The following is a 25,451-nucleotide window of genomic DNA, read 5'->3' on the forward strand; positions in this document are numbered from 1 at the left end:
AAAGTCCTTGGCTGCCTGGACTGCATAAAGAAAACTGGAGTTAAACAAGAGAAAGAAAATATATTCATCACTAGAAAACCCGAGTAGGTTTTTTGCCACGGGACATAGGTTTATGTTCACTGGCCAAGAAATAGACAGACATGACTATAAAATTTAGACAGTCCATAGTTGGAAAAGTCTAGATAGATCTATAAAGAGTTAATGTGTGCATGATACATACATTACCTCAGAGTTACCCCTCTCTCTCTCTCTCTCTCTCTCTCTCTGTCTCTCTCTGTCTCTCTCTGTCTCTCTGTCTCTCTCTCTCTCTGTCTCTCTCTCTCCCTTTCTCTCTCTCTCTCTCTCTCTCTCTCTCTCTTTCTCTCTCCCTCTGTTTCTCTCCCTTTCTCTTTCTGTCTCTCTCTGTCTCTCTCTGTCTCTCTCTCTCTGTCTCTCTCGCTGTCTCTCTCTCTCTCTGTGTGTGTGTGTGTGTGTGTGTGTGTGTGTTTGTGTGTGTTGGTGTCTGTCTGTTTGTCCTCATACCTGAAGGCCAGGAATAATCATCAAATGCTTTTTTACCTCAATATTGAGACAGAGTAATATGTCAGTAATCTCAGCTCATCAATCTGCCACACCTGCCTCTGTTAAGCTCAAGGCCTAAGATGACACCATGATTCTTCCTTGTATGATTTCCAGAGTCCTTTTGTTGCACTGTGACACTTTACCAAAATCCATCTCCCCAGATGCAGAGACCAGATCTGCCAGGTAAAAATATTTAGAATGTCCCTTTTCTGACAGGATTGCACTCAGCCTGGTACTTCCTCTTGCCTATACTGGCCTTGAAGTTGTGTTACTTGACAGGGTAGAGTGGCTCAGAACTGAAACTTCTACATTGCAGAATTAGAGACAGGAAGAAGAGGATCGTGCTCAAGGTAATCTTTAGCTACAAGGTGGCCTGTTGGGATTTAAGAGACCTTGATGAAAACAGAAATGTTTGCAGCATAGCATTACACTAAAGGAGGAACAGAGGCAGCAAGATAAAGAGGAAGACAAATGTAGCCTGGGCTTTCATTCTATCCCGAGTGGTATTCTCTCTGAATTTTAGGTTTGACTGTGTGAACACTAAAACCAGCATAGCAACACTATTCCAAAATAGGAAAAAAAACAAAACAAATGTAAGAAGAAAAAAAATGAAAGTATGCTTAATTTACATAAACATATCAGAAAATAAGAACCAATTTCTTCTGTCTATTGTACATGGAATATGTTCCCTTAGCATACACCTGTGAGTCTGTTAGAATTAAGAGTGATATATTAAGGATTTTTATTGGAGTGGTTAGTGTTTTTCATCTGTTGGTTTTTAATTTTGTGAATCTATTTCCATCAATTGGGATTTTATACTTGATGTTTCTATTTTGTGTTTTCCACTTAAGACCATCCTGAGGGGAACATGGCTCTCTAGGAGTCCAGTATAAGAAACATCCATTGAGACCCACCTGCATGGAAGTAGTTCATGTAAAAGTAAAGACAGACACACTGACAGAGATATAGACTCACCAGGGCTTCTACATATCAGGGTATGGATCACAAGGAATCATCAGGGTGTGAGGCCAACTCTTAAAACCTAGGCTGGCCAGGGTCTGTGAGAGGCTTTCCTTGGTTTTGTCTGAGTAGCTAACCTGGTTCAGTGCTAGAGGCCAGCAAAGAACCCCTTTAATGAACTTTCCCAGACTTGTGCATTGTGGGTTCAGATACACGAGTTCATATAGTGCTCTTCTTGCTCCAGAGTGGAATATGATATGCTTTCCCACTCAAATTAGACAGGAAACGATTGTCTGTCGTAAGAGAATTTCCTGTAGCTCAGGGGATAAAGCACATGAGAAATATGTATGTGATCACAATGGTGGAGAACTATAGGGACATGCTGTTAAACTCAGCACATATCACTGCAGGATTACTATGCCAGGATCCTTGATGTCCTTTGAACAAATTAAGAGAGACACTGGGTCAGAGGGACCCTCCACGTCAGTCATATGGTATTCTGTACACCTCATGCTGTGGAAGATGTTGATACAGTCTAGTTAGAAAGAACACAGGAGATGATATCTTAACAAATGTAACAGTAGGAGGGACAGGGAAAGCTTCCCAGAAGCTCTCACAAAGGAATTGCAAGGCTGTTTAACTGGGCATAAAAAAGCAGTGTGCAAATTCTCAGGTTACTGGAAGCAGCCTGGGTAGATTTATCCAGTGGAATGCATACTCCAGTGGAGGCCGGAAGCTGTCATGAGGTAGGGCCACACCAGTTTGCTTCTCCATCATTAAGTTGTTCTTTTGACTCTGCTCATAACACCTGTCCCTCCTCCTTCCAGGAGGCTGTGACACAGGTAGGAATCCAGTTACACATTTGAAAGTTGGCCTTGAGGGAGCAAACATAGAGAGGTGAGTAATTACAGGGCAGAACTGGTGAGAGAGAGGGCACAGCTGCCTTGGGAGTCACTCCACAGTATGGGTTTTGTAAGCTTTACCCTGAGTTGGGTCTGAGGACTTAAGCAATATAAACTGTGATATCATTTGCAGGGCAGTGGGGACGGGTGAGGGTCTGGTCAAAGTTTGACAGGAGAATTCCCTTCACAGGAGACATAGAGGTCTCATATTCAACCTGGGAACCCATCTTAGCTCAGGTCTGATGGGCTGACTAGGGAGACTTTTCTGAGAAGTCTACTTCATGATGAAGACCATGTTCTCTGCAAGAAACAGGAAGCAAAGAACAGTACAGTCCCACAGATCAATCTCTGATGTTTACCTCTGCTAGAAGAGAGGTCAGAGGGCTACTGATCCACTGACACTTTTAGGGCACTGTTCTACTTCATCCCTCCATTCTGAGCAAGACACAGTGAAAAGGCAGGCCTTCCTGCCTGGGGCTTTACCTAGAGAGAACTTGCTGTGGTGTGGACAGCTCTTCCTCTGGAGAAGGGGCCTGCAAGCACACAGGCACCTGGACGTCTGGCCTGGCTCCTCTGAGACTGTATAATTTTCAGCCAGGCCAACCCCCACCACTGGCTTAAAAGCCAGGGAGCTGAGGCTGCTGTTCTTCAGGACTTGAAAAGAAAAAGACAGAAAAGAGGCTCTTGGTGTCTGAAAAACAGAGAACTTCCTGTGCTTTCCATAAAGAGTCATAGCACCCCACTGGTTGTCTTAGGACTCTCTGCCCCATTTGGGCATGCCCCCACCTCCCTCTCGTCCTGCTTTAATCAGTGTCTCTGATTCCCCTTATGACTCACAAAGCATCAGATCACCCTTCAGGGGTTTCTATGGACTTAATCTTTCTGAAGTTACAGTTTGTCAAGTTTCTGTGTGCCTCAAGGACCATCCTCATTTGTCACAAAGGACAGGAGGGAATATGGATGAAATGAATGAGGACATGCACCCACCTGGTTCTGTGGGTGACACAATGTTCTCCTCTCTTCCTGAGAGCCAAGTTATTGCAGGAGACTTGATTTTCTGATGGTGGTGGCAGACAGCAGCACAGGTTTCGAAGGCTTCTACTAATTGTCTTTTTAAACCCCTTCCAGTGGTGACGCCATCCCCGACGGGAAGCTGGGCAAGGAACTTGTGGCTGGCCACTAGTGACGGTATCTTCATGAACCATGGCCTCTTCCTTGATGAAGGTATTTTTGTCCACGAGTGTCTCTCTCTGCCAGGTATCTCCAGAGCAGCCTGCAAGGCTTATCCCCTTAGGTGTCTGCAGTGATGCACAGAAATCATGTGGCGGTATGAAGGAGGACACATTCCGGTCTGCTGTAGTGGAATAGGTGTATTGAAGTCGAGGTGACTGGATATGTTCAGTTAGACTACAAGACAACACAGTCTTGGAGTCTGAGAATGTCTTCCTGATTTGCAGCTTGTTATCCCTGAATTCTTCAGCTATAGGACAGTCCAGGAGATCGAGCTGGAGGGTGTTGGTCCTTGTTTGCTGGTAGCCTACAGCATGCCTTCTGACAACCTTCCTGGAATTCTTCCTATCCTCCTTCTCCCGAATATTGGATGAATGTGAGGACAAGGTGAAGGAGGAGAGAAGAGGTCCCTTTCTCTTAAGAAAACGAGGGAAGGAGTGAAGATCTTCTACACCTGGCTCCACTTGGTGGTGTGTGCAGACTTTCCTGAGTGGCTTGTGCTGTTGAATCAAGTATGTTGCCAGCACCTCGTTGATATTTTGGTCTATCAGAGACTCAGTGCTTTTCTCAGGTGTATGCCTCATGACTCTCATAGCTTTGATGGTGCTAGGGCTTGGTGTTCCTGTGAACATCTGTATGGATGTCGGTGGTGAGTAGGCCTGGCTGTCTTTGATCATGGGGCGCATCATAATTTGCTGGATGCTGGGCCTCCTGCTGGGATTTATCATCAGCATTTCCACTATAACATTGAAAATATCGTTGGCAACGTGAGGCGGAATGCTGAAATTGGCTGAACTGATTTGTCTCCTCACCTCTGCAAATGACTTGCCTAGGAAAGGCAAGTGCCCAGTCACCATGAAGAAGAGGAGGACACCTACACTCCATACGTCAAATGGGCGGCCCTCATATTCCTCAGCTTCAAAGAATTCTGGCGCACAGTATGGCAGCGTGCCACAGAAATCAATCAGCTTCTGCCCAGGAAGTGTTTTAGCAGCTAGGCCAAAATCACAGAGCTTGGCATTCGACCTTCCATCTATCAAAATGTTGTTGGCCTTTATGTCTCGGTGGACAATAGTATTGTCATGGCAGAATTGTACTGTCTCTAATATCTGTCTAAACATTCTTCGGGCCTCCCACGACTTTAAATATCCACATTCCCGGATTCGGTCCAGTAGGTCTCCCTGAGAGGCATGCTCCATGACCAGGTGGGTGGCCTCTCTTGTCTGGACCACTTCGACCACCTTGATGATATGAGGATGGCCCAGGGACTTTAGAATGTCAACTTCCCTGCTCATCACTGAGGAGCACTTCTCGGTGTTCTTGAGAACTTTTATAGCTACACAGGTGAGGGTTGGGACGTGGTAGGCCATTTTTACGACTGAAAATCGTCCCCTTCCCAGGGTTCTTATGATCTTATAGTCAGTGGTAAAGTTCTCGATAGAGTCCCGGCTCTCTGGGTCCTGCTCCATGATCAGGCCCTCCTTTATACGGCTAGAAGCAAACTTGCAATGAAAATGAAACAGACATTTAAAATCAGGCCCCAGAATATGTTTATACCCTCAAATTCCTACATTAAAGAGATGAGAAAAAAAGCTCAGAAAAACATCAGACAATCTAGTCATATTACTTTACATACTGGGAAGGGAAGGACAAGGACCTACTGCAAAGGAGCAGATGCAAAATATGACATAGAGGCTGTTGTCAGGGACCAACTCCAAACTGAGAGAATCCTAGATGCTAAAAGCCACTGAATTGGAAAAGCTCACCATCCTCTCTCCTGATCTCAGCATTCTCTTTGAGTAGAGGCATCTAGAATATCAGCTTCAAGAGAAGGGTAAAGAGAACAGATCCCCGAAAACCTATACTGTGCAGGATGGCGATCTGCGTCTGGAGTTCCCAAATTTGGCTACTCAGGCAGAGGACCTGTAGGTAGTTCTGAGAACACAGGTGCCCACAGCTACCCTAACTCCAGCTCCAGGGGTTACTACACCTCTCGACTCTAAGCACACCTATAAAGCACACTCACAGGTGGTATACACCACTTAAAATAGTGATACAAGTCTTTGTATATAATTTTATTAGTATGAGCTGTCAGGTTAGCAACGGAATCAGATTTCGGGGAAGTGGAACTATAGACAGGTATATAGAGATTTTATTTTCTTACACAACTGAGTTATGCTATGTGAATATGTTATTGTATCAATCTTAGGGATGGGGATGGTGTGAGAGACTCACAACCACCCGTAACTCCAGACCCAGGAAACCTGACTCCCTCTTCTGACCTCCACAGAATGCATCTGGGATATGGTACTCAAGGCATATGAGGATGCAAATCTGTCATACATATGAAGTGAAAAAATAGAATACTCTAACATAGCAAACATAATTTAATAAAACGTGAAATAGAAGATAATAAAAAACATGGAGATGTAAATGCATAACTCAAGCCAGCAAATACAGAAACCAAAATCAAAAAGAGCAAGTTGAAGTGTCCAAAGTTGGAGAAACTCACTATGTCAGGGTCCAACAGCTCCTGAATGTCTAAGTCTAATTTCTGTGTCTTCAAATTATAATTTCTTTCCAGCCAAGCAACAGCTTCTGTACCTGTAAGGACAGAATGCAGCCTCAATCAGAGCTGTAAGTAGACAGGTGTCTATCCATTGTCACAGGGTTCCTTGGGAGGTTAGAGCAAAGGGTAGCCAACACTGTGGCTAGGCACGGTCCATTGCTTCACCTCTGCTTCTGTCTCCATGGACAGGAAGGCTAGTCTTGGTCATTGGAGCACTAGAGGGCAGGTTTGACTCAAGAGTCTGTCCCCAGTGTTACCCAGTGACCCATTTCTTCCTACTTGTACCCCTGCCCAAGGACCATAATTGACCCCAAATTGCACCACCTAATGGGAACAATGTTCAAACACTTAACACTCCATCTTTAAAAGGACACTTTTGTCATTAATAATCAAACAAGGAATCCTGAGAATGACAATGGACGCCAGAGCTTTCGCACTCCAGTTTTTTATGGATTCTGATATTCAATTGCAAGTTGATGGACATTGTCTTCCTTCTCACATGGACCACACACTTCATAAGTTTGTAATAATTCATGTCCATATTCAATGTATTCTATTTACTTTTTAACTCCGACAAGTGGTTGCTAAAGGATTGTAAGTCCTGAATACCTTGATTGTTGTGACAAAATGCTATTACTCATTGCACCCCTGGGCATGAGACTACCATTTTGGGGGCTGAGAGGAATATGACACCATTAATCCCATATTGCCTGCCCTCAGGTTTGAGACTTCTGACCAAAGCTCAAGATCTAGAAACAGTGAGCTGATATGTTCCAAATGATCAAGTAAACACCCCTAAGCCAGGAACCTATAAACAACTGATGTAGTAGATGGTGCCTTGTTCTGGAACTCTGGGTCCTTCTGCTCTCAAACAAAATGCCTTGTGTTTGACCTTCAAAACAACAGAAGTTGATTACTTGTGCATCAGGATGTTAGCAAGGCAAGGACAATACCCAACAAATTAATTATGTACCAAGGCTGCTTTCTAATTCTAACTGGCCCTGTGTATGTATTCCCAGAGGGTCAAGAAAAAGTATGAGATCAGTGTATCTTTGGTGCAGGTGACATGTTGTGCCCTGTAGCAGTTTCCTGTGTATCCACATCTTACTGCTGTTGAATTGGGGTTGAAGGTTGAAGTAGGAATTGGCACAAAACAGTCAGATAGGAAAAATCTAGACTTGGGTAAGCTACCTGGACCCAGAGTGATGAGAGTCCCTCAGGGTCCTCTGACAGACATAGGACAAAGTTAAAGTCAGAATAGTCTCATAAAGATGAGCCCATGTTAATTATAAAATTTGTGAAAGTGGAGGAGGAAGATCATCACTTCAAGTAATCTTTGGCTACTCGGAAATGATGATTCCAGCCTGTGCTCCAGGAGCGTCTGTCTCATGGAACAAAAACAAACATGCGAAATGAAAGAAAGAAGTGGCTGCTATGTATTTTTGCTTGATATATGTTCCCAAAGCTCTAGAAAGTAACTTTAGACCCATTGGGCTTACACATGAGATTATGACATTAATGACAGAGGTGCAAGGGCTTTTGTCGGCCATTTGCATGTGTTTGAATGTATGCTGCTATCCCCTCTCACAACAGCCCATCAGTTTTACACATTAAAGGAATCTGACAGGACTCACTAAGAACCAACTCCATGACAGACACCAATGGAAGTGGACTGCAGTTTAGCAGAGGTCAAGGAAGGACATTCCCTCTTGAAATGTTCATAGTCATGTAGAAGCACCACATGTGTACACATTGCACACAAAGCATTTCCTAGCAATGTTAACAAGCTAAACCTTCAAAGAATGAAACGGAGATACAGGTATGGTCCAGCCATGGGCTTCAAAGTCCTACTTGTTAGGTCTCTAATCAGATGTTAGATTTTTGAATGTCCCAGGGAATACAACCCTCCTTCCTCAGCAATGTCATGGAAAGCAAAAAGGATCCTGAAAGGCTCTTTGTTGCTTGACTATGAAGGTTCTGTTCTGCACTCCCATTCCACTAGCAGATAAAAACTATAGGAATGGTGGAAGTAGTTTTATTCAAGCCTAGGTTTGGAAATTTGGAGAGGCACATTGTCAATATAAAATTCCCTCTCTTTCTCTAAATGTTGTTTGAGTGAGTCCAGTGGAATGCTGGGCAGACCATTCCAGCACTAGGCACTTTTTGTTCCTGGACGTGTACTTTAAGCTGTTTTGCCAGCAAGACTCAAAGGCCCATGCTTGTTCCTTTGCTTCAAGTTCATTATTGGCCCGACCTCCTGTGCCTGGTACCACACTAGCTTCAGAGTCACATTTGTTCTCCTGAAGATAGAAGATAGCAATTCAATGGAATGACAGCTGCCAACAGAATGACCCAGGTAAATGAAGGGTCATAGTATCATATGTCTCACTTTGGAAAGTTCTTCTTGGCAGTATAAAACTGGATCTTCTTAGACTTATATCTATTCTGTCCTTGAATTCTATTCATCTACCTACTTTCATAGTTATCGTCAAAAAATTAGGATCTAAGCATTGCCTTGTAGCTTACATAGGGTCATGAGTTTGCACTGCAAGGAAGATCCCAAGTTAACCCGCTAGGGGGAGGCTTCCTGCTAAATCACAGAGACCTGTTGGTGCCTTTTCTTAATAGACCACCCAATGTAGCCTACCAGTCCTCTGAATAGGAGAACTTGAACAATTGGGCCAGTACTTGGAAAGAAAGGGTACAAATTAAAGGGAAAAACTGAGGAACCTGAAAGGGACTAGCCAGGGAAAGTGTGATCATGGGAATATGGTCAAAGTTCTTTATGTACATGTCTGGAAATGCCATTAGGAGATTGTTCGTGCTGTTTTGTTATCATAAACTATTGTTCAAAATTAGTTCATGGAATAAATGCATGTAAAATATGACAATGCAAAATCGGGTGATAAATCAAATCAACAAAGAAAAATTCTCCTATTCAATATTCAAACAAAAATATACAGGAACAGAGACTTAGTTTAAATACAGAAAACAAACAAGTCTAAAGTGAGACATAGGAATATAGAGGAAAACTCACTGTGTTCAGATTCAACAATTCATGAATATCCAAGTTCAGTGGCTAACTGAATAAATGCAATTGCTGTCCAACCACCAACCAACCAACCAACCAACCAACCATCCAATCAACCAGCCAACCAAACCAACCAAACCAACCAACTAACCCAGCCACCAACCAACAGCTAATGCCCTGTACAGACAGGATGTGTTTTCAGTAACTAAGGAAGTAAATGACCTCACAATGGTTCCTTTTGAGGTCAGAGCTGAAATGGACCAATGAGGGTTGGGCACAGTCCACTTGGTTTCTTTATTTTCTGTCCTCCAGACAGGAAAGAATTAAGGTCAGTGAGGCAGTAGAGACTTGAGGAAGATGGTTACACCCAGTTAGCAGTCCCTATATCTCCTATGACCTACTTCTTTCTGCTAGGTTATGTTTTTCAGATTTTCTACAACCTCAGAAAACAGGGTCACATGCCAGAGACCAATGTTCAAGCACAGGATCCTCTCTTGATAGTAGATATCCAAACCCCAATAAAGCCTCTTTCTACTTTAAAAATAATGAGTGGTATCATATGAATTATAATAAGCGATTCACAACTGATATCCAACACTGGTTTATGGACAGTGTATTAGTTTGCTTTATTGTTTGTAATATTATACAGTTAGGTACTTATGTGGAGCCATGACCTTATACCCAATGTCATCAATCAATTATAAGGTTCCATGACCTTACCTAAACTCAATACAGTTTTTTCTCAAATTACTCCAGCTTGCATTTAATATGACACAAGCTAAAGGGCACACAGAAACATTCATATATTAGTCAATGGATAACATGGTTCATTTTTCACTTAGACCCTAACATTCTGTAACAACTGTTGGTTTGTGGAAGCTATCCCATCTGCACTTGAGAAAAGTAGATCATTTTCTTGGACTCACATAAGAACAAAATGTTAACTTCTCACTGACCCTGGCATACTTTGACCAAACTGCAGTGTGACTACCATCCCTAGGGGTGAGACTTTCTCATGTTTTTCCCATAGAGTCTTCATCCAGTTTCTCACCAGACAGAAAGCTAGGATTGATAGTTTCTAAATGATAGAGAAAATAACTGATCAATAGTCATCTTAGAATCCTCAACCCCGAAGGCAGAGGCACACATGGTTTGTTAAACAAAACAAGATTTTCTTCGCCAAGATTTGATAAATAGAGCAAAAGTTCTCAACCAAACACCAACCAAAACTGTGAAGACATAAATGAAGATTTAGTGAACATTTCCAGGCTAAAGCAACTGCTCATGTCTTCCCTGAGCAGGTTTGGGCCAGTGGAGCTCCCTTGACCCCTTTTGTGATCTTAGCTCTGTATTGTGTTTTGAACACTTCTGGATTTAAAATCCTGGTACAGTTTGTGTCTACCTCATTCCAAGTTCTTACTGGAAATGACAATGGAGATGTTAGTGTATTTGCTTCTATCAAACAAATGAGGAAGGACATTTTCCCTTGTCTTAATGCCTTTAATATTTGAACAAAATATATTATTTTTAAAAATGTTAATATTATCATCATTATTTTAAATAACATGTACATGTCTGTGCTTGTAGTTGTATGCAGACATGACTAGAGTTGGTGGTGGAAGCCACAGGTTTTACGTGTTTGTAGATCTGGAGTTAGAGTTGGTTGTGAGACACACAGCATGGCTTCTGGCCACTGAACTCAACTCCTGTGCACAAGCAGTGCCTTCTGTCAACCTGAGCTGTGTTCCAGTCTTAATTTCAATCTTTTTATGATTGCAGTCATGGTATTCATTGTATATTAATGTTCCCCTTCTTGTCTACCGCATATTTCTTTTGTAGAAAATTATTTTATTTCTAATAGCTGGTAAATTTTATGAATAGGAGAAATAAACATTTTTCTGTTTTATTTTATAAATTTAATATTCATCAGAAAGTATATTATATTTTTGTAGGTCTTCAAAGAAAACTTCCAATGAAAAGGACAAAGTATGAAAAAATTTATTCAATCATATTTAATAAGATAGAGTATAAAAGTTAAAGTAATATGGTGATTTTGAAATATAGTAGAAAACAAAAATTAAGAATCTTTTGTTATATTCAAATATTTCTTTTCAAAACATTTTCAAAATTCACCAATATCCTGCTAAGACTGAACCCACAGTGAACGTGATTGTTGGGGGGAGGCGGCAAAGGGGGGAGGATGGGGAGGGGAACAACCATAAAGAAGGGGAGGAGGAAGAGGGGTTAGGGGATTGTTGGCCTGGAAACTGGGAAAGGGAATAACACTCGAAATGTAAATAAGAAATACTCAAGTTAATAAACACAAAAATTGAAAAAAAATGTCACCAATAGTAAAGGTGTCCTTACTTAAAAGTCAGGCTTTTCAGAAGCATCTGCATTGTTATTTATGTAAAACGTGGGTATTTGTCTCTTCTGTCTACTTTTGGTTTGGGGTACATATTATAAAGACATCTGATATAACTATAATTCATTTTATTGGTAAAAGAACAAGGAAATCATATGTTTGAGCTTACCAAACTCACATCATCATCTGAGGGAAACTCAGAGGATTGTGAGATGTTCAGTCATAACACTATTTTGCAACTTATTGAACAGCTCAGGAGGTCAACCTAACGTAGGAGTTTTGCATGCAGCCTCTGTGTGTGCTATAGACGAGCATGAATTAGAGTATCACTCATGAAATATCAAAGAACAGAAAACTAGTCTCAGCAGGAGCTGCCAGCAAGCCTGAGCTTCAGTGAGAGAGCCTGACAGTGTGGCTTTGGGGTTGTTGCATGAGACTCATGGGTTACAACAAAATGCCACAGGCCAGTCAGCCAGGACATTAACTTGTGGGCTGTGCCTTTTGTTGCATCCTCATGTGGCTGGAGGATTGCAGCAGCTCTCTGGAGTGAGTTTGGTAAAGGAGGCTGAAACCAGACATGATGTCTTTGCAATGTGATGTGTTGAGGAGACACTCTGAGACTACACCGGGTGTTTTATTGGCTCCTCTCTTTACCTTAGTTATGTTAACATTGTCTTCAATACTCTTCAAAGAATATTTTATGCGTGTGTGTGTGTGTGTGTGTGTGTGTGTGTGTGTGTACACCTGGTTGTGAGCATTTGTTCGCATGCACAGTCTAGAGGAGGAGTTCAGGTGTCCTGCTCTATCATTGTCCTGCTTAGTCCTTTGAGATGGTGTCTGAACTTGAAGCTAGGTTGCATGCCAGCACCAATATTTTGTCTGCTGCTCTCAAGGCTTAGTTTAGAGGCACATATGTAGTCAGATGTGATTTTTATGGAGATTTAAACTCATGTCTATATTTGCCCAGCAAACACCCATATACACCGAGCTAGTTCCCTTAAGGCTGATTGTATGTAACTGTATTTTTGTAGTTTGCTCTTTTTATATTTTTTTATTTTATTTTATTTTTACTGGATAATTTTTCTTTATTTTTCTTTTCTTTTCTATTTTTTTAATTGTACTTAGATTTCAAATGTTATTCTCTTTCCTGATATCATATTCATAATCCCCCATCCCATTTGCCCTCCCCCTTCTTCTATAAGCTTGTTCCCCCTCCCCAAATATCTACCTTTCCTGTCTCCCTGCCCTGAAATTCCACTGCAGTGGGAGGTCCAGACATGGCAGGACAAAGGGTTTCTCCTCCCATTGGTACCCAACAAGGCCATGCTTGGCTACATATGCAGCTAGAGCCATGGGTCAGTCTATGTGTACTCTGTGGGTAGTGGATTACTCCCTAGGAGCTCTGGTTGGTTGGAATTGTTGTTCTTTTGGGGTTTTTGTTTTATGTTGGAACATCTTTTGGGAATATGGCCAAGAGAAATATAGCAGGAACCTCAGAGAGTCCAATTTTCAATTTTCTGAAGAACCTACCCAGGGATTTCCAGAGAGGTTGTACCAGTTTAAAATCCCACCATCAATGCAGGAGTGTTCCTCTTTCTCCTCATCCTTGCCAGCATCTGCTGTCACCTGAGTTTTTTTTCTTAGTCATTCTGACTGGTGTGAGGTGGAATCTCACGGTTGTTTCAATTTGCATTCCCTGGATGACTACAGATGTATGTTGAACATTTCTTTAGGTGCTTTTCCGACATTCAATATTCCCGAGCTGAGAATTCTTTGTTTAACACTGTACCCCATTTTTTCATGGGTTCTCTGACTCACTGGAGTCTAACTTCTTGAATTCTTTGTATATTTTTATATTAGCCCTCTTTCAGTTGTAGGATTGGTAAAGATCTTTTCCCAATCTGTTGGTTGCCTTTTTGTCCTAATGATAAAGTCCTTTGCCTTACAGAAGCTTTGTAGTTTTATGAGGTCCCATTTGTAGATTCTTGACCTTAGAGCATAAGCCATTGGTGATCTAGTCAGGAAAATTTCCCCAGTGCCCATGTGTTTCAGACTCTTCCCCACTTTTTTTCTATTGGTTTGAGTGTATCTGGTTTGATGAGGAGGTCCTTGATCCACTTGGACTTAAGCTTTGTACAGGGTGATAAGAATGAATCTATTTGCATTCTTCTACATACTGACATCAAGTTGAAATAGCACCATTTCTTGAAAATGCTATCTTTTTTCCATTGAATGGCTTTAGCTCCTTTGTCAAAGATCAAGTGACCATAGGTGTGTGGGTTCATTTTTGGGTTTTCAATTAAATTCCACTGATCTATCTGTCTGTCTCTGTACAACTAACATGCAGTTTTCATAACTACTGCTGTGTAATACTGCTGAAGTCAGGGATGGAGATTCCACCAGAAGGTCTTTTCTTTTATTGTTGAGAGTCCTTTTAACTACCTTCGTTCCTTTTTGTTTCTTTGTTTTGTTTTGTTTTGTTTTGTTTGTTGTTGTTGTTATTCCAAACAAAAATGCAAATTGCTCATACTGTCTCTATGAAGAATTCAGTTGGTATTTTGGAGAGTATATTGAATCTGTACATTGCGTTTGACAATATGGCCATTTTTACCATATTAATTCTGCCAATCCATGAGCATGATAGGTCTTTCCATCTTCTGACATCTTCTTCAATTTCTTTCTTCAGAGACTGGAAGTTCTTGTCATACAGATCTTTCACTGTCTTGGTTAAAGTCATACCATGGTATTATGTATTATTTGGGAGTAATATGAAGGGTATCATTCCCTAATTTCTTTCTCAGCCTGTTTAACCTTTGAGTAGAAAATGGCTACTGATATCTTTGAGTAAATTTTATACACAGCCACTTTGCTCATTATCAGGCTTAGTAGTTTTCTGGTGGAACTCTTGTCATCCCTTAAGTATACAATGACATCATCTGCAAATAGTGATATTTTGATTTCTTACTTTCCACTTTGTATCTCTTTGACATTCTTTTGTTGTCTGATTATTCTGGCTTAGACTTTGAAAACTATATTTATTATTAAGTAGCGAGAGAATGCGCAGCTTTGTATATTCCCTGATTTTAGTGGGACTGTTTAACATTTGTCTCCATTTAGTTTGATGTTCGCTGTGGTTTCCTGTACATTGCTTTCACTGTGTTTAGGTATGGGTCTTGAATTCCTGATTTTTCAGGACTTTTATTATGCAAGGGTGTTGAATTTTGTCAATTCCTTTCTCAGCATCTAATGACATGATCATGTAGTGTTTATCTTTGAGTATTTTTATAAAGTGGATTATGTCGTTGGATTTCCATTTATTGAACCATCCCTCTATTCCTGGGATGAAGTCTACTTCCTCGTGATGGATGAACATTTTGATGTGTTCTTGGATCTGGTTGCTAGAATTTTATTGAGTATTTTTGTGTTGATATTCATTAAGGAATTTGGTCTATAATTCTCTTTCATTGTTGGGTCTTTCTGTAGTATAAGTAATTGTGGCTTCATAGAAGACATTTGTTGTGTTTTGTCTGTTTCTAATTTGTGGAATAGTTTGGGGAATATTGGTATGAGGTCTTCTATGAAGGTCTGATAGAATTCTGCATTAAACCCATCTTGTGGTGGGCTCTTTTTGATTTGCAGACAAGTAATCACTGGATCTACTTCTTTAGGAGTTATGGGGTAATTTAGATGGTTTACCTGTTCATGGTTTAACTTTGGTACGTGATATTTGTCTAGAAAACTATTCATTTCCTCCAGATTTTTAATTTTGTTGAATATAGGCTTTTTTTTAGTAGGACCTGATGATCCTTTTAATTTCCTCAGATTCTGTTGTTATGTCTCCCTTTTCATTTCTGATTTTGTTAATTTGGACACACTCTCTGTGCCCTCTGTTTAGTCTGTCTACGAGTTTATCTATCTTATTGATTTTCTCAGAGAACCAGCTCTTGGTTTTGTTGATTCTTTGTATAGACATTTTTCCTTTCTACTTGGTTGATTTCAGCCCTGAGTTTGATTATTTCCTACCTTCTACTCCTCTTGGATGCACTTGCTTCATTTTGTTTTAGAGCTTTCATGTGTGCTGTCAAGGAACTGATGTATGCTCTTCCCTGTCTTTTTCTTTTTTGCAGTCACTCACAGTTATGAGTTTTCTTCTTCACACAGCTTTTGTTGTGTCCCAAAGTTTGGATATGTTTTACCTTCATTTTCATTAAACTCTAAGAAGTCTTTTAATTTCTTCATTTTTTCCTTGACTAAGTTATAAGTGAGTAGAGCGTTGTTCAACTTCCATGTATATATGGGCGTTCTTTAGTTATTGTTGTTATTGCAGATCAGCCTTAGTCTGTGGGAATATGATGGATTGCATGGGATTATTTCTATCTTCCTGTATCTGTTCAGGCCTGTTCAGTGACTGATTATATGGTTAATTTTGGGAAAGGGTCCAGGAGATTCTGAGAAGAAGGTATAACCTTTTTTTTTAGGATGGAATATTCTATAAATATCTGTTAAATCAATTTGTCTCATAACTTCTGTTAGTTTCTCTACATCTCTGCTGAAATTCTGTTTCCATGATCAGTTATATGGTTCATTTTTGAGAAGATACCATGAGGTGCTGAGAAGTAGGTGTATCCTTTTGTTTTAGGATGAAGTGTTCTATTAATATCTGTTAAGTACATATGTGTCATAACTTCTGTTAATTTCTCTATGTCTGTTTAATTTCTATTTCCATGGTCTGTCCATTGATGAGAGAGTGGTGTTGAAACCTTGCTCTATTATTGTGTGAGGTACAAGGTGTGATTTGACCTTTAGTAAGGTTTCTTTTATGAATGTATATGCCCTTGCATTTGGAGCATACACATTTAGGATTGAGAGTCCATCTTGGTGGATTTTTCCTTTGATGAATATGACGTTTTCTTTTTATCTTTTTTACTGACTTTTGGTTTATTCAACATTAGAATGGCTACTCTCACTGGCTTCCTTTGACCATTTGCTTGGAAAGTCCTTTTCCAGTCTTTTACTCTGGGGTAGGGTCAATATTTGTCTCTTAGATGTGTTTCCTATGGAGCAAAATTCTGGGTACTCTTTACGTATCCAATCTGTCAGTCTGTATCTTTTTATTGGAGAATTGAGTCCATTGTTGTTGAGAGATATTAAGGAATAGTGATTGTTGCTTTCTGGTATTTTTGTATTTAGAGGTGGTATTATGTTTGTGTGTTTCTCTTCTTTATTTTGCTTGCAAAGAGATTAACTTTCTTGCTTTTCCTTGGGTGTGGTGTCCCTCCTTGTGTTGGGCTTTTCCACATAATATCCTTTATAGGGCTGTATTTGTAGAAAGAGATTTTGTAAATTTGGATTTGTCATGGAATATCTTGGATTCTTTGTCTATGTTAATTGAGAGTTTTGCTGGATATAATAGCCTGGGCTCACAGTTGTGATCTCTTAGGTTCTGTATGACGTCTCTCCAGGACCTTCTGGCTCTCATAATCTCTGGTGAGTAGACCAGTGTAATTCTTATAGGTCTGCCTTCATGTGTTATTTGACCTTACCCCCTTACTTCTTTGAAATTTCTTTCATTGTTTTCTGCATTTGGTGTTTTGACTTTTATGTGACAGGAGAAATTTCTTTTCTGTTCCAGTCTGTTTGGAGTTCTGTATGTTTCTTGTATGTTTATGCGCATCTCTTTCTTTAGGTTAGGGAAGTTTTCTTCTATAATATGTTGAAGATATTTACTGGCCCTTTAAGTTTGGAGTCTTCTCTCTCTTATATACCTATATTCCTAAGGTTTGAGCTTCTCATTCTTCCATGGATTTCCTGTATGTTTTGGGCTGAGAACTTTCTGCTTTTTCCATTGTCTTTGACGGTTCTTCTGATGTTTTCCATGGTATCTTCTGCCCCTGAGATTCTATCTTCTCTTTCTTGTATTCTGTTGGTGAATCTCACATCTACGACTCCTAATCTCTTCCACAGATCTTCTCTCTCCAGTGTTGTCTCTCTTTTTGCTTTCTTTATTGTTTCTATTTACATTTTTCACTCATGGATGGTTTTGTTTAATTCCATCTACTGCTTGGTTGTGTTTTCCTGTAATTCTTTAAGGAATTTTTGTGTTTCCTCTTTAAGGGCTTGTACTTGTTTACCGGTGTTGTCCTGTATTTCCTTAAGGGAGTCATTTCTGACCTTCTTAAAGTCCCCCATGGTCATGATAAAAACGGGATTTAAAATCTAAGTCTTGCCTTTCCAGGTGTTTGGATATCCAATATTTCCTTTGAAGGGAGAACTGGACTCTGATGATGCCAAGTAGTCTTAGATTCTGTTGTTTGTCTTCCTGTGCTTACTTCTCATCATCAGTTTGTCTCTGATGTTAGCTTGTCTTGCTGTTTCTGGCTGTGGCTTGATTCTCCTAATATTTTTATTAATGCTTTGACAATTTGAGATGACCCCACTGAGTCCACACGTAGAAGCAGCTTGACCCTCAAGAAGTTCTGATGTATCCAGGATCACAGAATCACAGGCTCACAGGTCAACAGGCTTGCAGTAGGGACAGGCTCCAGTAAGAGACAGCTAGACCAATTAAACCCAGAGATAACCAGATGGCAGCACTCAAGCACAAGAACATAAGCAACATAAAATGTTAATACTTGGCAACATCAGAACCCAGTTCTCCCATCACAGCAAGCCCTGCACACCCCACACACCTACAGGATCCAGATCTACATGCTCATCTTTGTCTACTCCACACACCATTTGTGAGTAAACTGCATACTTTTCAACCCGATTGTTCACCCTTTTTCCGCTTGAATAATATTGTACGCACAGCTAAAGCGAAGAGCATTAACAATGTGATAGTCCAAACAGTAATGAAAACAAAGAAAGAATATTAAATGGAGTAAGTGGATAAAAGAATAAAAATAGAAACAAGTCTGGTAGGTGGGAATATTTAACCATCTACTCTTTGTATTACAAAGTTCCATTGTCCAAATTCAGTGCTTCAGAACCAAACACATAAATGCTTCATGTTGTTATGTGTATTTGGTATTTTCAACTGTATATTATCTTGGATATTTTATGTATTTACATTTTAAATGTTACTCCCTTTCCCAGCCTCGGCCATCCCCTCCCCCTCCCTCTGATTCTATGAAGACGCTCCAACTCCCACCCACCCATTCCAAACTCAACACCGGCATTTCCCTACATTGAGGAAACAAGCCTTCACAGGACCAAGGGCTTCCCTTCCTATTGATGGGGACAATGCCATCCTCTGCTACATATGTGGCTGGAGTCATGGGTCCTCCCATGTGTACTCATTGGTTGCTGGTTTAGTCCTTGGAAGCTCATCTGTGAGGTCTCATTGGATGATATTTTTGTTCTTCCTAAGGTGTTGCAAGCCGCTTCACCTACTTCTGTCTTTTCTCTAACTCCGTAATTGGGGTCCTATTGTTCAACCCAAAGGTTAGCCCATCTGTATCAGTCAGGCTCTGGCAGAGCGTCTCAAAGACACCCATATCTGTCTCTTGTCAGCAAGCACATCTTGTCATCTGCAATAGTGACTGGATTTAGAGGCTGAATATGGGAAGGATTCCCAGGTGGGGCAGTCTCTGGATGACCTTTTCTTCAGTTGCTGGTACACTCTATGTCCCTGTATGTCCTCCCATGAGTATTTTGCTCTCACTTTTATGAAGGAATTAAGATCACCATTTTGATCTTCCCACTTCTTGAGCTTCATATGGTGACTCGTTTCTAACATATCCTGAGCTTATGAGCTAATATCTATTTATCAGTGAGTGGTACCATGTGTGTTCTTTTGTGACTGGTTTACCTCACTCAGGATGATATTTTCTAGTTCCATCAATTTTCCTAAGCATTTCATGTAGTCATTGTTTTTAAGAGCTGAGTAGTATTCCATTGTGTAAATGTACCAGATTATCTGTATCCATTTCTCTGATGAAGGACATCTGGCTTCTTTCCAGCTTCTGGGTATTATATAAATAAGACTGGTATGAACATAGTGGAGCATGTGTCCTTCTTATATGTTGGAACATCTTTTGGGTATATGTCGAGGAATGGTATGGCAGGGTCCTCAGGTAGTACAATATCCATTTTTCTGAGGAATCTCCAGACTGATTTTTAGATTGGTTGTACCAGCTTGCAATCTCACCAACAATGGAGGAGTCTTTCTCTTTTTCAGCATCCTCAATGGGTACTTTTGCCACCTGACTTTTTGATCTTAGCCATTCTAACTGGTATGAGGTGGAATCTCAGGGTTGTTTTAATTAGCATTTCCCTGTTGACTAAGGCTGTTGAACATTTCCTTAGGTACTTCACAGCCATTCAATATGCCTCAGGTGAGAATTCTTTTTTAAGCTCTGTACCCCATTTTTAATAGGGTTATTTGAATCTCTGGAGTCTAAGTTCTTTAGTTCTTTGTATATATTCGATATTAGCCCTCTATTGGATAGGATTGGTAAAGAACTTTTGCAAACATGTTGTTTGCTGTTTTGTCCTAATGACAGTGTCCTTTCCCTTACAGAAGCCTTGCAATTTTATGAGGTCCCATTGGTCAATTCTCGATCTTAGAGCATAAGCCATTGGTATTCCGATCAGGAAATTTTCCCCACTGCCCATGCGTTTGAGGCTCTTCCCCACTTTTTCTTTTATTAATTTGAGTGTATCTGGTTTTATGTGGAGGTCCTTGATCCCTCTGTATTTGAGTTTGGTACAGGGTGATAAGAATGGGTCGATTTGCACTCTTCTACGTGGTGATCCCCAGTTGAACCAGTGCCGTTTTTTGAAAATGCTGTATTGTTTCGTGTTTGATCATAACAATAGAAACCAAACTAGGGCACAGTTCATTCAGGGTTACAGGGTTATCCTAATGTTTATATTAGGATAGTCTATGGAATCTTTATTAACTCTAATGTGATGTCTATGTAGTAAAAGACACATGGCATGCTACCTTAATCTGGTTCTAGCACCAGAGTTCTAAGTCTGTTACCAGATATAAATGCTTGATATCTCTAGGCATTTCATTTCTTTCTATCACAACTGGATCTGGAAGCAGGAGAGAGACCACACCCCTATTTCAAACCCGAGCATGTATGGTGTGAAAGTACCTTCTAAGGTTCTTGTGCAGGGAGAGGCTGGCCCATTAGCCCTGAGATAGGGGAAAAGGTGAACAAATAAACAGCACAAGAATAACAACATTTTGCCCATAAAGGCACAAGCAGAATATCGTATGAGGAAAAACAGTCTGCCCTTGAGAACAGCTAATAACAGAAACGCTGTCCAACAGAGGTTACTATCCTTATTGCATGGCATAAAAATGGTGGTAATGGTATAGAGAACTGGAAGCTCATCCATGGACACACTCTTCTATCTGCCTACAAGCCATGTAACCAAGAATGCCAGTATGACTGTGTTCAGGAAGACTTCTCCAGTCATTTCTTCTGGATGCTAGGCTCCTGATTTGGTATGTTTTCCTATCTGTGTACTGCTAGAGAATCCACATGCTGTTTGATAACAGTTCTTTTAAATTTTTCTATAATGATCTTTAGTAACAGACTATTCTTATGAACATTATTGAATAATTTCTTACATAAATTATTTAAATTTACGATATATTTTCTGAGAGTTAAGAATAATCAATACTGAAAGATAAATTGCCACTGTGGGGGAGCAGTCCATACTTGGGTCATCAATGCTTTGGATCCCAATGAAATCAAGTGAATACAGACATCTTCTATGAGTCTGTCTCCAGGAGTGATGGATTCTGTAACTTCTAGTCTATCACCTTCTGTGTGAAAATTGTTAGAATCATCAATAAAGTAGTTCATAAAAACTGTATGGAAAAGTAAAGCTAAAATGATGCAATGTGTGGGTCCCCCGGACGGTGTAATCTGTCTCTGTGTATATGGCTGTCCAGTGTGCCTTTGGGACCTTCCCTTTCATTTGACTCTTCTCTACTGCACTCAAATAAAATGTATATTATATATGACCTCATTATAGACCTTTACAGGGGGAAACTTTGCTTAACGAAAAATGCCTTTGGAAACATAGTTAAGCAGATCTTGACATTTTAATAGGAAAACAATCTCATTCCCAAGCAGCTCACCTTAATACGGGTGTCCAGGACCAAAAGTTCTTAAGGATTAATGATGATGGGGTGGAGAAATGGCTCATTGGTTAAGATCTCATACTACTTTTGTTGAGGACATGTTCAGTTCCCAACACCCGTGTCTACCAACTCCACCTACAGGGGTTCCAACACCTAAGGTCTCTACAAACACCTATACTCATGGGCACACATCACGCAGAGATATGTAACTAAAAATGATCAGATATTTAAAACATGATGACCAAGCTTTCAATAATTATTTAATCAGTTTATCATAAAGTAACCTCCTTCTCCCTTGTCTCACCTTTGTGACGTTCCAGGGTATTTATGTTTCTGTAGACATCACTGACTGTAAGCTACCTTTCAATAAACTGATTTTGTACTGTAGCTGAGAATAATCCTTGGCTTTCTTTGGGCAACCCAGATCGAAGCCATCTTACATTTACAGTCAGAGTTAACTTGAAGAAACCTTTCAGTTCATCTCTCTGATGAGTCTGTGCCCATGTTAGTTAAAAATTCTCACAGAGTAAAATGCTGGGGCCACATGAATTGGGATGAGCACACATGGCTTGCATGACATTTTGTTTTCTTCTTGAGGCAGGGGCTCATATATCGAAGGCTGACCTCACACTCACTTTATTGCTAATGATAACGTTGAATTTCTGATCATCTACTTCTGCCCGCAAGTGCTTGAATTATAGACATGTAACATCACATTGGTACATGCTGGGAACAAACTCAGGCCTTTTGGCATGCTAGGCAAGGACTCTACCAACTGTGCGAAATTCTAAACTAAGCTTGACATTATCTCTTAGAGAATTTCTCTCTCTCTCTCTCTCTCTCTCTCTCTCTCTCTCTCTCTCTCTCTCTCTCTCTGTGTGTGTGTGTGTGTGTGTGTGGGTGTGTGGGTGTGTGTGGGTGTGTGTTTGTGTGTGTAGCTAGTGCTACAGGCAGTCATGACACACCCCATGTGAGGACTTGGAACTAGCTTAAAAGCAGCGAGAGTTCTTTTTTATTTTATTAACTTGAGTATTTCTTATATACATTTCGAGTTTTATTCTCTTTCCCAGTTTCCGGGCAAACATCCCCCTCCCCGCTCCCCTTCTTTATGGGTATTCCCCTTCTCATCCTCCCCCCTTGTCCCCCTCCCCCCAACAATCTAGTTCACTGGGGGTTCAGTCTTAGCAGGACCCAGAGCTTCCCCTTCCACTGGTGTTCTTACTAGGATATTCATTGCCACCTATGAGGCCTCTGGTGTGGTCACAAATTGGGCTGAAGTGACAAGTCTGCTTTGGTAGAGATGGAAATGAAGGGGCTTTCTAGAAACATCTGGCTAGACAGTGTCAACAAGATATAGGTCAACCTGGAAGATGTTCCTTTCATCCTCTGGGAGTTATGGGGTACACTGGAATGCTAGGGCTGGCATTTCCTAAGTTCCATCATCCCTCTATCTCTGAGCCTCACCTCCTGAGTTCCTTTGTACACAGTGATTTCCAGCACCCCTCTCATTTCCCTGCATTTGTTTCTGCTCTAAGAAGTAAGAGCTAAACCAGATATGGTGGTCCAGCACTTGGAAGGCAGAGGCAGTCGATCAGAAATTCCAGGTCATCCTCTGCTACAGAGTGAGTGTGAAAGCATCTTGAGCTAGGAGACCCTGTGAAAACAGCCAGATCATGCATGGACAGCTTAATGAGAAAGTAGGCAACCAATCACATCTCTGAAATGTTTAGAGCCTGACCCCATGTTCTGCTGGGAGCCTAGATCTTTGATGCTCACAACATCTGACTTTCCTAAGAAGCTATTTATAAAAATATCTGTGTTTAGCGGCTGGAGAGATGGGCTCTGCAGTTTAGCACACCGGTTCCTCTTGCAGAGCAAGAGTTTCCAGGGTCCACCAGGAGATTGATAAGCAAACTCTATAACTCCAGTTCTAGTGTATCTGTCACCCTCTTCTGACCACTGCAGGCGCCAGGCATTATAGGAAAGACATTCATACCAATAAATCTAAAGAAAAAAATGAATCGTCTGCATTTGGTCATCAGCTGACACTTTAAATATATCTGGCAATAAAATAAGGTGGACATCGATTTACTAACAGTGAACCAGAAGTGATAGGCAAGTCTCACTGTAGACGAGGTTGATTGGAGTTCTCACTGGTTGTGTGTGTGTGTGTGTGTGTGTGTGTCTGTGTGTCTGTGTGAGTGTGTGTGTGTCTGTGTCTGTGTGTGTGTGTGTTCGAGTACACAGTGTGCACACACGTTGTTGATAGATTATGGAGTTTGGAAGCTACCACTGGAATTTCCGGGCTTTTGTGACTAAGAACAAGGAATTGGACCAGGGACACATAGGATATTGGTAGAAAGAAAGGGATGTTTTCTTCTCTTATTAAGGAAGAAAAGTTTGAGCTAAACTTGGAGTAAGATCAAAGGCTCAAAGTATGGGTCATGGGGGTTGTGCATCTTTATAAATCATTTACACACATCCTACCTTTCCTCACATGCCTATGCTATGGGATTTTCTCAGACATGTTCGAACAGTCATATGTATCCTTTTGTGGTGAAAATGGGGATTCCATGGTTTTTCTGTCCTTGATTGAAATCTCTCCACCTTACGCTTCTGCTCCCTGATTAAGCCACAGACTATTTAGTTTTTGATTGTATTATTTGGGGAGACTTTAAAAACTGCCAAAGTATACCAAATATGTCAGTATATCTTTGACTTTCCCCCCCCCGCTTCTGTTATCTCACAGCTGTGACTGGAAGATTAGGAAGGATGGCCACGAATGTGTCAAGTTCCTAGAGCAGGATCGTCCTGTCACTCTTAGGTTTAGTTAGACTGTCTGTAGTGAGGCTCAGATATCCTATTATTTAATTTGTAGTTCCCACACTCAGAAGAGATTGGCATATTAAAGTACATAACCTTAACAGTCCTCAGAGAAAGCCAAAGCTGTGCACAAGTTAAAGTGACAAAGTCCAATTTTTTCCAGGGTAGTATAAAAAAAGAGACTCAGGTACTGAGCTGGCCTGCTTTCTAAACACACGAGAGATACATGGGGATGTATAGTCAAGAAATATGGAGCTCATGGTTGATAGCAACATGGGTCAATTTTAGTAACCCCGACCTTGAAAGCTTCCTGCTGAAGGCAGGAAAGCATCACAGATATCAAGGGTGGGGACAGAAACATTTTTGTAAGATAGGAAGGGGGTGATTGTGTATATGTGGGTTCATGCTAAACTGCCTTGGCGACTGCTAAAGCTGGAGTGTACAAAGATGTGCACACAAAGTACACCGGCCAAGGAGCAGGTTCAAAGTCTGACTAAAGTTTGATTTATGTAAGAATCTGTGTCAGGTGCCCGATTGTATGCAACATAATTGGACAGGGCTACGAAGGGTATTATAGCTGGACCCAGAATTTATGCAAGAATCTCTCTTTCTCTACAGAAATATAAGGTTGGGTCTCAAAGATATCTGAGGATAGCCCTGCTGTCATCTCGGTGAAACTTTACTCATCCTTTTTAATCCTATGACCTCCAGCAGGTGATAGGACAACAGTTCATTGTACATACTGACCGTGAACAAAATAAAACCAAAATCAAAAACAAGGAGAACTATATTCTGAGGCAACTCTGAGTGAATACTGCATAGGAGTACAGATTCGGGTTTCCCAGAATTAATGACTCTATTGGGGAAGAGGTTGGCATGAGGTCTTATAGCCATAGAACAAAAGA

The 25,451-nt window shown here is 40.7% G+C and overlaps 1 protein-coding gene across 1 annotated transcript; it reads right to left on the minus strand.

Moving 5' to 3' along the window:
- Positions 1 to 3,283: 3,283 nt before the first annotated feature.
- LOC148000330 (sperm motility kinase X-like) lies at positions 3,284 to 9,108 on the minus strand. Its single transcript, XM_087591909.1, has one exon. The coding sequence runs from the start codon at positions 5,120 to 5,122 to the stop codon at positions 3,359 to 3,361; it is 1,764 nt and encodes a 587-aa protein (XP_087448035.1). The 5' UTR covers positions 5,123 to 9,108; the 3' UTR covers positions 3,284 to 3,358.
- Between the last annotated feature and the right edge of the window lie 16,343 nt (positions 9,109 to 25,451).

This window comes from Rattus norvegicus, chromosome 17, assembly GCF_021556685.1.
Source record: "Rattus norvegicus strain SHRSP/BbbUtx chromosome 17, alternate assembly SHRSP_T2T, whole genome shotgun sequence".
Lineage (NCBI taxonomy): Eukaryota > Metazoa > Chordata > Mammalia > Rodentia > Muridae > Rattus > Rattus norvegicus.

Excerpts from the sequence above, each read along its gene's own strand:
- LOC148000330 (XM_087591909.1), bottom strand. The coding sequence starts at position 5,122 with ATGGAGCAGGACCCAGAGAGCCGGGACTCTATCGAGAACTTTACCACT.